Source organism: Malaclemys terrapin, chromosome 16 (genome assembly GCF_027887155.1).
Source record: "Malaclemys terrapin pileata isolate rMalTer1 chromosome 16, rMalTer1.hap1, whole genome shotgun sequence".
NCBI lineage: Eukaryota > Metazoa > Chordata > Testudines > Emydidae > Malaclemys > Malaclemys terrapin.
Genome location: NC_071520.1, coordinates 26,317,148 through 26,329,975, shown reverse-complemented (window position 1 = coordinate 26,329,975; position 12,828 = coordinate 26,317,148). Strand labels below are relative to the sequence as shown.

Sequence of the window (12,828 nt, the reverse complement as noted above, 5' to 3'; positions counted from 1 at the left end):
TGTCAGTGTGTATTTGCTTCTCCTATGGAAACTCCCTTGGGGACAGTTACATGGGAGTGGGTCCCTCCTTCCCGGGGCAGTGACTAAATGAAGAAGTAACTGATCTGAGTAATCCCATGGATTCCTAAATTTTCTGCTACTCCTTAATCCTTGGTTCTCCTTCATCATTTTAATCCCATTCCCAAACACTGTCACCTCCACTCAGAGCTTTACCAAAGTGAGTGCTGGGCAGCATGGGCCTCGGATTCAGCTCCGCGGTGCAGTAGCAGTGAGTGTGCACACGGCGTGGAGTAGCAGTGAGTGTGCACACAGCGTGGAGTAGCAGTGAGTGTGCACACAGCGTGGAGTAGCAGTGAGTGTGCACACAGTATGGGCATTCTCTAGCACTAGCCTAAGCAATCTGCAGAAGCACGGACATTTAAGCCCAGGGTGCTATGTCCAGACCTAGCTCTTCCCCCCCAAACATCTCTTTGGAAATAAGCTGATATGATGAAACCTGTCAATGAGAAGTGGCTGTGAACTCTCTCAAATTAACCCGTGGCTCACTTAATTTCCCAAGGCCAGACATTACCGAGGATTTCACGGATCTGATCATGCGGATGCTGGATAAAAACCCTGAATCCAGGATTTCAGTCCCGGAAATCAAGGTACTTGCCAGTTGGAAATGAAGCCTTGTTGGTGAGTTGCGGCCTCGCTACTGTCCAGGCTGTTTTTATGTTTTTGCGTTTTCTTTGCTCAGTCTTGTCTGGAGTCAGTTTATGATTCATTGCTCCCTCCCCCAACTACCAATGCCTCCTTTTCAGGCCCTCCTGAGCCTTCTCCATCTCAGGACCTCTTGTGCCTGCAAGACTAGGCCACATAAAGAAATCGTCTGAGTCCGGTATTTCCTGGGCTTCTAGGATAATATTGCAAAACAGCCTTCCCAGGAGACTTCTGTCCCTCTCTCTCTGCTGGAGCCCAGAAGGGTTGAGCAGCTGTGAAAATGGCAAATAAGATTGGGGAAAGGTAGGAACCAGGGGGAGTTAATGAGCTATTTCTGAACCTTCAGAAAGGGCTCGAGAAATGGACAATGGTTCATGGTGTTCGGAGATTGGGCAAAAGATTCCTTATTCTCCCATTTCTGCTGTGGTCTGTTGGTTTAAAGTCTGGGACTAGGAGCCAGGACCCATGGATTCTACTCCCAGCTCTGCCACTTGTCTCTGTGCGTGACCTTGGGCAAGTCATTTCACCTCTTTGTGCCTCCATTTTCCCATCTGTAAAATAAGAGTAATGATGACTCCCCATCTTTGTAAAGCATGTACAGCTCCATGGATGCAAAGTGCTTTGTATGTGCTACCCATTATTTATGCTTTCCCCTCCTACGTGACTATAGGCCTGGTCCACAGAGTTTGGATCTAGAGCTGCACTTCCCCAAAGTTTGAGGGTGTGTGTATCTGCAGTTTTGGTTTAGGCTGCAGTTTTGGTTTAGGCTCCTCTCTAGTCCGAATGATTTGGGATCGTCCATTCCTCTAGCTCACTAGGTTAAAGGGCAGAGCGTCCCTGGCTCCTTAATAACTCACAGGCCTATGAGTACTGGTGCGCTTGCCAGGTCTGGGTTGTTCTAATTTTTTCAAAAAGAGGAAATCGTTTCTGACAGGCTGTGTTGTTAATTGAAGTTGCACCCATGGGTCACTAAGAACGGAGCGGAGCCGCTGCCGACGGAGGATGAGAACTGCACGCTCATCGAGGTGACCGAAGAAGAAGTCGAGAACTCGGTCAAACACATCCCGAGCCTGGCCACAGTGGTGAGTAACACAGGACAACCGTTGGCTCAGTGGGTGCATGGAAATTCTCTGTTCTTACTGCCCCAGCATCACTGCTCAGACCTAGCTGTGCTGATGAATGATTAGAGTTGAGCACTAGGTGCCAGGACTCACGTGTTCTCTGTTTCTAATGCACCCATCAGTGGGGTGGCATCTGGGCACCATGCAGCAGCATGTGGCGTTTCTGTGTCAGAAGCTTTTCCCGAATTAGATCTAGGACAGCACTGCCCTTCTAAGCAGCTGCTAAAAAGACCACAAAGTCAGTTGTTGGTGGAAGTAGCCTTCCCCTCAAGCTGGAGTGGAACTGAACTCTGTATGTCTGGAGATCATTCAGAGCAGTCCCTTAAGATGGAATGTTGTCTAAGAAGTTGCTCTCTTGTCGCTGTTCCGCAGATCTGAGTCTCTTATCTTCTAGTGCTGAGGCTTCCCCTTCCCCTGTCACTTTTAACCCCTTTCTAAAAACCATCTGATTGGAGCATCTGTGGCTGCCATCTTGCAACTGCTGTTTAGTGGGATTTTGTCGCTTTGATTGGACCTTCTAAACTCCAGCTTGCTTTTAACCTGGCAGCTCTAGGCCTTTGGTCATGCCTGTCCCGTGTCCTGCACTGAAGGGAAATCTCGGTGTATTGTAGTGGGAGTTAGCAGAAGAATACTGAATGCTTTAGTCTCTTAACTTGCCTTAGGGTTTTCATGTGGCTGTTTTTAATATGGTGCTGTGGAGGAAAAAAGGGAAACAAAATTTTTTTTCCCATCTTGCCAACTTGTGGTTCGCTCTCAGATTTCAAAGCTCTCGTAGGTTGCCTCCCAACGATTGCAAAGCCCAGCTCCACAGCAGAACCATATTTAAAGTTCTGGACCATATGGAGAGGAGGGCTGCACTCAACAGAGACCAGGCCTTCAAGCAGGTATCCCTGGGCCTGTTGAGATGTTCTTTTGGCCACCACTGGAGCCCTGGCTGCTCAGTGGTGTTGTCATAGTTTTAGCTTGTACCTTCTGCTTTTTCACTGTGCGCCGCAAGGTGTCATAAGAGGTGCTGTGCTGCCTTCCCCTTCCTGCCCCTGTGCCCCGTACTCTCACTTTACTGAGAGGGGACAAATCTGGGAGGAAGAACAATGATTTTTGGCAACCGTGTGTGCATGTGTTCTGCTGAGCAGACAATGGAGCAATCTGTGCTCCACGGCCTCTTTCCTTTTAGAGAACCGAATTCTGCCCAGCACAGAGCACGCTCAGTCCTGAGTTCTGTGGGAATTGAGGGTGCTCTGCACTTTGCAGGAGGCACGCTGAATCCAGACAGGATCAGGCCCAGCAAGGATAGTCTCTGCATCTGCTCCTCACGGGGCTCAGCTTCACATCAGACAATCTCTGTGTTCCCCACCCCAAATCTCCTACGCCTTGAATTCATTAGCAGCAACCTCCTTCCTGTCCTGCTGTCATGTCTTTGAATTTAGGTCATTATTTATAAGAAGGAAAAAAAAGAGCCTGCATTTTTATTTCTGCCTTTATTTGTGAATAGCTCATCTGCTTTAACGTCCCTGTAATAGATTGGTTTTTAAATGCTAACATTGTGTGTTGCCCTGTACGAGATGCAAATACAATGATCATCCCCACCTGAAGAGTTCACAATCAAAGGAGAACGTTTGAAAAAGTTCTGACTTTTTCCCCCCAGAAGTGCTGAGTACCTACAGCCCCATTTGACATCAATGTGTGTCTAGCACAGTTGAGTGCAAAATTAATGATTTATTCAACTTGTTTTGCCTCTCTCTCCTTTTTTTTTTTTTTCTATTCATGAATTGGCACTGACAGGTTGCAGAATTCTCAAATTTGATTTGTTCTTCAAAATTATTCACAAATTTCTCCAGGGAATAATTCTTAGTCTACCTGTCAAGCTGCAAATGTTACACTGAGGTATAAGATTCACACACTCTTGGCTTTTACATTAATCACGTGGTATTGTTTCTGTTCCCTAAGTGACTTTGTAACCCACTGACAGTACATTCAAACTATACACTCAATTGTAATACTCATAGTTTGCTCTATGGTGGTTAGCTGCATCCTTAATTCAATCAGGAAACTGATGCAATAACATGTAAGTTATGAAACTAAGTGGTAACATGAATTTCAAATTCTTTTTTTGGTAACTTTTGTGCTTCACAGTTAAACTTAGCTCAGTACAAACTATAGAGTTTCCATTCACAATTCAGTTTTGGCAAGTATTAAAGCATTCTCTCTCCCCCCTTTCCGCCCCCCAGCAAATTGTGCTTTAATGAGTATTCTTGCCATTAAAGACCAAGCAGCTGGAAATTCACAGAAAGTGAACCCAGCAGGGTGACAGATACATGCAAATCAAAATTCACTTTTGAATTGGAAAGATTATTGGAGAAGAAAATGTCACATTCTTCGCTCAGGTTTCATATCCAGTCTCCTGTGGTTTGAAGTATGCATATGTAGCTCTGAGGAGTTCCAGATAAAGAAATGAGCTTCTGTACTAACCAGTTGGAGACCTGGCAATCGTCGTTATTGTTAAATGAAAACTTTGCCCGGTCTAGGCTTGTTTTTAATAGTTTGCTAAAGCACAAACTCTGTTGGTTCAGTATAAACTTTAAACATTTCTGTTACTCTTGAGTGGAAATGCACTGCTATTGGAAAGGGTTATCCCTGACTGAAATCAATCTTGTCCTGCAGATCTTGGTTAAAACGATGATCAGGAAACGATCTTTCGGGAATCCATTTGAGGGGAGCAGGAGAGAAGAACGACCACTGTGTGCCCCAGGGAACCTACTGAAGTAAGTGTCTTCATCTCACTCAGGCGCAATGGATACTTCCAGAGTGATTTACACTGAGTGAATAGTCACAGTGCAAAACACCAGCAGAGCCTGAGAATTTTTATTTGAAACCTGTACTACAACCAGGCTTTTAGTTGATACGCTGTATGTATTGAATCTAATCTCAACTCTCTTTATACCCATAGAAGACTGCATTTCAGTGGTAAGGGAAGTGGTTCCTGTGAGTTGCTTGTAACTGAAGCACACGGTGCTATGATACTACACAAATGGTATCCTGTACCAAATCCGAATGAAATCAAAGAATGCTCCGCCTCTGTTTTATAGCTCTACTGTAGCCTGAGCCAGTTCAGGACACATGGCTCCTTACGCAAGTGTGAGTGGAAATACTGATTTAGAATCAAATTTTCAGAGGTTCTGAGATCCTGAACTCCCCCAGGAGACAGAACTGTAGTTGCAGGAAGAGTGTTCGATGTCCCTCAGGAGTTGTCCTTACTGCTGCCACTTTTGTGCGGATTAGAGGCACAGAGTCTCATAAAGGCAAAAAGCCTTATAATAAAGAGGAGTAGGAGACCTATGAAAAGGCTAGCTCTGCTGTTCACTTCCTGCATGTGAATGGGAATGGAGCCTTCCCATCCGAGGAATGTCAGAGTGATTGTAAAACTGGCACCTTCTTATGCATCTCATCTGCTCCTTGTGTGTATTCAGTCAAAGCTGCTCCTGGAAAACCAACACAGCTAAGAGAGTGCAAGCTGGATTCTAGTCCACGTTGGTTCCTTTCAGCTCATTATTGGGGAGGTGGGGAAAAGGCCTCGACACTGTGGTTGTCTTACCTGATTTGTGCCGTTCTCACTTCACTTTCCCACTCTGCACAATTCTAGAAAAAACAAATCAGTAAATGTGAAATATTACATCAGTCAGACTTACCCAACAGTGCCTTCTGCCTGTCCATTCATGTATGCAACGTATACTCCATGGAGCTCTGGGACATTCACAGATAATGTGTGATGCAACTCAAGAGAAGCGTTTATCTCTTTGGGTTTGTGTTCCCTTCAAAATTGTCTCCGTACAGAGCTCTAGGTACAAGGAGAGGGAGCACAATTTGGAGACCCATTTACACCGGGAAGCAGTGTTAGTGCTACAAGCAGTGGCCATCATCTGAAGGTTTCAGAATCGGGGGCTGTCCATTCACCAGAGTGTGTGAGCCCAGTAACCGATTGCCATTGTTTCAACCAATGAAGTCCATAAGCTGTAGAAAAATTACATTTAAAATAGGATAGTCCTTTAAAGCATTAATGGAGCTTTCTCAGAAAGTGGATCACGCATTACTAGTAAATAACTGGTAAATAACAAAAGCTGTTCTGGCTGCATGCAGTGGATGATAGACATGCATGAATTGCTCTTCTGATAACAGGAATGGAGATATCCTATCTCCTAGAACTGGAAGGGACCTTGAAAGGTCATCGAGTCCAGCCCCCTGCCTTCACTAGCAGGACCAAGTACTGATTTTGCCCCAGATCCCTAAGTGGCCCCCTCAAGGATTGAACTCACAACCCTGGGTTTAGCAGGCCAATGCTCAAACCACTGAGCTATCCCTCCTGGTCTTGTATGGATTTCCTTGCTAAAATGGAGGACACAGAACTGAATTTTGCCAGTAAACTAATCAGGCAGATTAAAGGTGCATTGTTTTTTTTTCTGTTTGCATTGCAGCTGTGAAACGTTAATAAGTTACCTTTAGAATAAAGGTTTCACTTTAATAAACTGATCCGTTGTGTTGGGATCTGCTTTGTACTAAATACAGATTAATAAATGAAAACAAACGCTGACTTCTTGTTTGCCATCACCTTTTCCCCCTCATTTGAAGCAGATTTTTTCACCTGGACTCATTCCATTGATGATAAGATCCCAGGGGCTTGTACGTGGGCCAGCACTGAAGTCAATAGCAAAACACTCACTGACTTCAGTGGAGCCAGGATTTCACCCCAAGTGTCTATGGGCTCCTGAGCTGGAATGAGGCTTTCTAAGGGCCTTGCTGAGCTTGTAGATGCTTACTGTGAAGTTCCCATTTCCTACCCAGCCTATAGTATGCCCGGCTCCACTGGTTCCCAGGTGGATGAGGGCTTGGTGTCCTGCCTGCTAGTGCTTAGAATGGGCTGCATCTGCATGGGAGTTCAAGTGACAACATCTCTTAAGCAGAAAGCTCCTGTCTGGCTCCGTCCTGTGTATATTCAGCACCTAACTGCCTGGTGCAGAAAATTGATTTTAATTTGAACCAGAGCCCTTGTATATGAACCCAAAAGACTGCTAATGCCTGTGATTTTGGTGTGTTACATTTGTAATTCAGGCTGTATAAGGCATTTTCCATCTGGATAAACTGGAAGATCAATCTAGTGAAATATCATCACAGACTTAATAAAGAGAAATCCTATTCATTGTCATTTTCAAGTTACTGAAGTTGAAACGCATCCTGGCAGATTCAGTCTGTGTCAGTTTAAGGTTGCAATACCAAGAACACGTTATTGGATTCTGCTGCTCTACCAGTGTCTAACAAAGGTAGAGCTGCAGTTTCTTGAGACACTTGTATCCTGTTTTAATTTCCCAAAGTAGCCTGAGCATTTGCTTGGTTTTTCTACGGAGAATCTTAAAACAGATGCACCATGGGGGATTGAGTTTTCTGAACGGAAGGGTTGACAAACCACTGAACGTGCTGTTGCTGGACACTGGCTTCCACCACTCACGCTCCTCTCTCTAGCAGTATCTAAAGGGCATGGTAATTTACTTACATTTTCCCCAAAGACCCTGTATTACGTTGATTACAGGAGGCTCAGCTGACAGATGTGTGTGTAATCTGAATCTTTTCCTTAGCCAATGCTCGATTCCTTTCTGGGCATGCCTGGAACTTAAGCAAGTAAATCCCCCAATTATCCATTAAGATAAGTTCTTGTCCTGAGATGTGTTCAATCCGTAAAATTCACCATGTGCAGAGGGACAGAACAAGGCCTATGCACCAGCCAATTGAATCCTATTTTGAGAGATTAAGTAGGATTTAAGTTGTATCTAGACCTCAGGCTGGCCTGCAGAGGGGTGAATTTCAGCTTATGCATGTGACTCCTGTTGACTTCAGATGGAGTTGTGCGTGGAAGACATCTTCCCATAATGTATGTTATTAATTATGAGATAAAAGAATTTATCTGTGTATTTTCTGAGTCTTTTTCTCATATTCCGAATTGTAGCTGACAGTCTGACACTCAAATCCTTTTCATATCGGTGATTTGATTGTTCTACAACAGAGCCGTAATATTTTACATGCTGTGATTAGCAAGCTCCTGTCTCTTCCATCACTGATCAACTACGGAAGCGGTTGTCAAACACAGCAGATGATAGTAACTTGTTTTATTTTTGCCACCCCCCCACAAACACTGGTTAAATCAGTCATGTGAAGTGAAGTAAGTGGCTGAGGGCTAGACAGAGTGGGTAAGGAGGTGATCTGTTCTCTCTTTTACCATATATGTGTTTTATCATTTGATTTTATGTGGCCCAGAATCTTCCCATATTTCTTTAACCTCCCCCCAGCCTCCACTATCCTGCAGTCTTTCATGTGAGACTGCTTCCATGTGTGTTACGGTCTAATCTTTGATAGCTAGTACTGTTGCTTTCGAGTGGTTTGGGATATGGTTACAGCCATTAGAATGCTAGTTCTTACCCAGTCTGCTCTGTCTTTACCTATTTAGGTTTGTTGTGCTTACAAAAATAAACCATGATTGTGATTGGCAGTGTGGGAATTGTTTACTAGATGATATGGTGAGACCATATACAGGGTTTTTTTCCCTCCTCCTCATATAAAATGTTTCCTTTTTAAGGACACTAATGTGTTTTATTTATTTTAAAGCAGGAAGCAAGGCAGCGAAGATAATCTGAAGTGCAATGACCTGCCAAATGTGGGAGGAGATGAAGTTCTTTCGTGAAATCCAACATTATGGTTATGATGAGCAACTTCGTCTATGGCTCCTTTTATACAATGTGCATCTGAGGATAAGAGATGTAACAGAGCCTAAGCCAAATAAACACCGCATGACACGGCACTCGTACAGCATTATACGCTGCATGTAGCGCTTACATAGCAGCATGTTGTAAGAAATCAGATTACAGTACTTGTCATAAACATTGAACATCTCTGATTGTTAAATACATAACTAAATGGACTGCTTGATTTATTGTTGGAAACATGTTGGCAGAGATCAGACGGGTGAGATGATTGTGAGGGGCAGTGGTGATGATTTGCAAAAAGCAAAGAAAGAAAGATGCAGTTGGAAATGGCTTTTAAGTGGTTTTAATGCCAAATATTTCACAGAGACTAATGCCACAAGGTATTGTACAAGGTAGGTTGGCAGGCATGTGAAAGTGTGAAGCTTCGTACACAGCTGTAAAAACCAGAATTATGCACTTTGAGAGTTCACAACCTACCGGAAATATTGTTGCATCTATTTTTTATTGTTTTTTCTAATTGACACATATTAATTGCACGGAAGCAAAGTAAAAACCACCACATCACTTTTTTCAACAATGCCTGTCTTTTTGAGCAAAGTTTTAACAGTTTGAATAAATAGCATCTTCAGGTAGTTCACAAACTAACGTTAATTACTGTGTTTTGAAGATACCACTTTTCCTAAAATCTTGACATTAGCATGGATAGATGTGCACTAGCTGGGCCAAGTATTCAGGGTACAAATGGGAAATGTATCTAAGGGCTTGAAGTTTGGTCTGAATTCTTACAGCAATGGGCGTTTTGTGTTAGAATGAGTTAAAACCTGTATTGCTGTGGGAAAGTGAACTCCAGTTTTGAATAGCAAAAGAAGCACTAACTTTTTCTAAATCTTTTACTTGAGCTCGGTAGCTATATAGTTACATGTTAAATTCAGGGTAAAATCCTTCACTTCCGTGTACATCACATGGTTTAATACGTACAAATAGCATAAATTGTTTTTTAAATTGTATCTAAATAGACTTAGGGCTCATTTAGGATTTAAGATCTTATTGAAATATTTAGATTAGCTGGTAACTTTCAAAGAAGTCCCCCCCCCCCCCCCAACTCTTAATTTGGATTTTGGGGCTAGATATTTCTGCAGACTAGCAGCCAATAGTTTGTAAATCCCTGTGGATCAGAGGCTAGTTAGCAGACTTCAGTAATTTAAATGCACATCTAGTCTACGGATGACTCCTTACTAAGAGCATTTTCATCGTCCCTGAGATTACTTCGGAATGATTTTGTGGTGGTGGTAAAATGTAAACGGCACGTGGTGGGATTCTGGCTTCTACATTAGATTTTCAGCTCATGCATGCTCTGTTAGTGGCTAGAGCAGAATAACTGAGGTAATCATGAGTGGGGATGAGATTCTCCATTTGATTGGAGAAGGGTCAAAATAGATAAAGCATGGCACTGAAAGGTGGAAGAGCTGCTTCTTTTCTCAGCCCTCCCACTGACTTGGTGTGAGACCTTGAGCAAGTCACTTCATCGGCCTGTGCAACTGGGAGAATCAAACTTCCCTACCATGTAAGGGGCGTATGAGGCTGAATTCTTTATCCTTGCGTGGAAGGCACTATAGAAGTGTCAAGTATTATTTTGATCACTAGTAATTCCCCCACCCACCTCCTACCCTACAGAGGGCTTATTGGGCCAGAGCCATTATGAGGTAGTTGTATTCTTGCCTTCCTCTGAAGCATCAGTTAGTGGACATTGCAAGAGGCAGGATTTGTTGGCTCTATGTTCTGACCAGGTACAGCAAATCCCATCACCCTAGAAATGACAGACCTTTATTTAAGAGTTAGGAAGTTAATTTGGTAATTAGCAAGAAAAGTCCCACTTATGCAAGTTCCCTTTAGCATAATTGTCTGTATAGTTGGCAAAACCTTCTGGGTCCCAATAATCCAAGATTCCCTGTGTTCCCAAGTTGGTACTGGAATGATATAGTCCTCTTCTTTCCAAAACTGATGACATGATTCATACAAGAACCACAACTTCAGTAAACGTTTTCAGAGCAGAAACAATGAATCCACAGCCGTGAAAAGGACATTCAGTTCTTCCTCTTGCTTAATTGGAAGCTGTGAACTGCGATGGTTGGCTCTGCTGCTTTGCTTTTTAATACCAAGAGGAATCCCAAAGTAAACTCAAGCGTCACAATTTCTCCTTCCTCTTTTTCCCCATCTATTTTCTTTGTGGAAATACAGATCTGATAAAGAGCTGCCAGTTGGTTTCCTGCGCTCGTAAGTGGATTTGTTGTTTTGCAAAAAAAATGCATCTAAATGCTTAAAAGAAAATTCTCTTTAATTGTTCTTCCTGGGTAGTTTGTGTATTGTGTTTTTGTTTAAGGCCTGTGAGCGATATGGAGATATAGTGCTGAATTTTTCCATTTACATTAATGATTTGGTACATGCCGTTTTATATAATTAAAGCTTAATTTACAAAACAGGAGTGATCAGGGCCTTGAGAGGTGCAATGCAGGGAGTAATGCATCTACTAAAACAAGCTCAGGTCTATCAGCGTCGTATCGCGGCACCAGAGATTAGCTGTAGAACAGTTTATGGACATTGGCCTTTGACTCCTAAGCATCCAAAACCTAAGAGCTTCCTTGAGCAAACTCCCCAAGGAATTTATTTTCCTGCTACACCTAGCTCCATGTCTGAGTAACAGTCTGCAGCCTTTCAGAGTAGCAGCCGTGTTAGTCTGTATCCGCAAAAAGAACAGGAGTACTTGTGGCACCTTAGAGACTAACAAATTTATTAGAGTGGGCTGTAGTCCACAAAAGCTTATGCTCTAATAAATTTGTTAGTCTCTAAGGTGTCAGTCTCCAGCCTGACCTCTCTGCCCAATATACTTTTCTGAATTAAGCTCCTTGTTTTATGTGGGCTTCCTTGTCAAAGTATAAAGTGTGAGAAAGATCTGTTATCTAAATGCATGAGCTGTTAGAGAAACTATAGATACAAACCTGTTCAGTTTTGTACCTACCGTCCTTTACTAGTCAAGCGATCTTTGTTGTAGTGAAGTAACCCTTTTACCTGTGCCTTTGAACGGGGCTGTGGCTAGTTTTCCCCTTGAAACTCCTTTAACAAAAAAACCCAACACTGGCCATAAATTGCTGCTGACTGATGAGCCACGTGGCTCTGAACTTGCACAGTAAAGCGGTTATTGGTTGGTGGCTCCCTATTATCTACTGGATAAGCAATCTGTTTTTTCAAAGTTCTGTGATATTGCTGACTTTTATACTGTATTTAATGCCTAAGGCTTGTTTTATTCCTCTCCCTGTTTACTATGCATTTTACTTCATCAAGTGTATAAAGTTTAAATACTGTGTATTTATCACTTAAATTATATTAACTAATAAAATAAATGTAGGTGTTTTTCCACAGATGTTTAAGCTTCTCTGTACAAGTTGAAATAAATAGCCTGCAAAAGTCAACCCCCACTTAGCTTCTTTATTGGAGAACTTTTATTCTGCTTGACCCAGAGAACTTTATCCTGCATTACAGAAATGATGAAACAGCAGGAACCTGCTAGCATGGCTGAGAACTTGATCATTCGTTCTGCTAAATGAGATGGACAGTTCTTAGTAGTGGCAAGGGGAAGAGACCACGATGCCCTGTTAGCAGTGATGGGAGTATTGCTGCAGGCCCGCTGCCATTTGTTTAAACCATTGTATGCAACTGTCTCAGCCTATTTGCATGAGATGGTAGGGAAAAATCTTCAGTGTGGCCTAGGCTTAGTATTAAATGTGCAACTTAAGTGGAAGAGATGAGTAGCAGCCCTCCAAAAGCAAGATCATTCCTACTGCTGCCTTTGTGGGTGGTTGTGTGCTAATGGATGGCAACTTCTGACACTTCTTTAGGGAAGACTTTTCCACTGCTGGCAAAATATTCAAGGTACCTCTTCCCTTTTTTGCAGTATTCAGCCTGAGAGCACCTGATGATGGCATTATGCAAAGAGCCAAACAACAGAGCTTGGCCCTGTCCACAAGGTAAACCCCCTCCCCACCCCATTTCCCCAGATGTAGGTCTAGCCATGTCAATGGAAGAAGTGTAGTGACTTTCAGACAAGGTTTAGGAGGCTTTACCCACTAGCCTCTGCATCCTCTTACTTAGGTACAGCTGACTTCCTGTGAAAGCCTGATTTTTCAACCCCCCAAGCCTGTTCTCCTGGCATTTAAGACAGGCCCATCTAAGCAAAATTCAGCAGCTATGCTGTTGAAGTTTAG

General features: G+C 43.0%; 1 protein-coding gene across 2 annotated transcripts in view; it reads left to right on the top strand.

Moving 5' to 3' along the window:
* CAMKK2 (calcium/calmodulin dependent protein kinase kinase 2) overlaps positions 1-12,036 on the top strand; it is a 47,460-nt gene extending 35,424 nt beyond the window's left edge. Inside the window, exons 14-17 of one of the 2 annotated variants that reach the window (XM_054006508.1) lie at positions 560-647; positions 1,656-1,784; positions 4,485-4,585; positions 8,475-12,036. In XM_054006508.1, the coding sequence (XP_053862483.1) occupies positions 560-647; positions 1,656-1,784; positions 4,485-4,585; positions 8,475-8,547 (391 nt within the window). In that variant the 3' untranslated portion in view covers positions 8,548-12,036. Of the gene's footprint in view, positions 1-559; positions 648-1,655; positions 1,785-4,484; positions 4,586-8,471 lie in introns of both variants that reach the window. The other variant, XM_054006507.1, reaches the window with a different exon arrangement.
* The last annotated feature ends 792 nt before the right edge of the window (positions 12,037-12,828 follow it).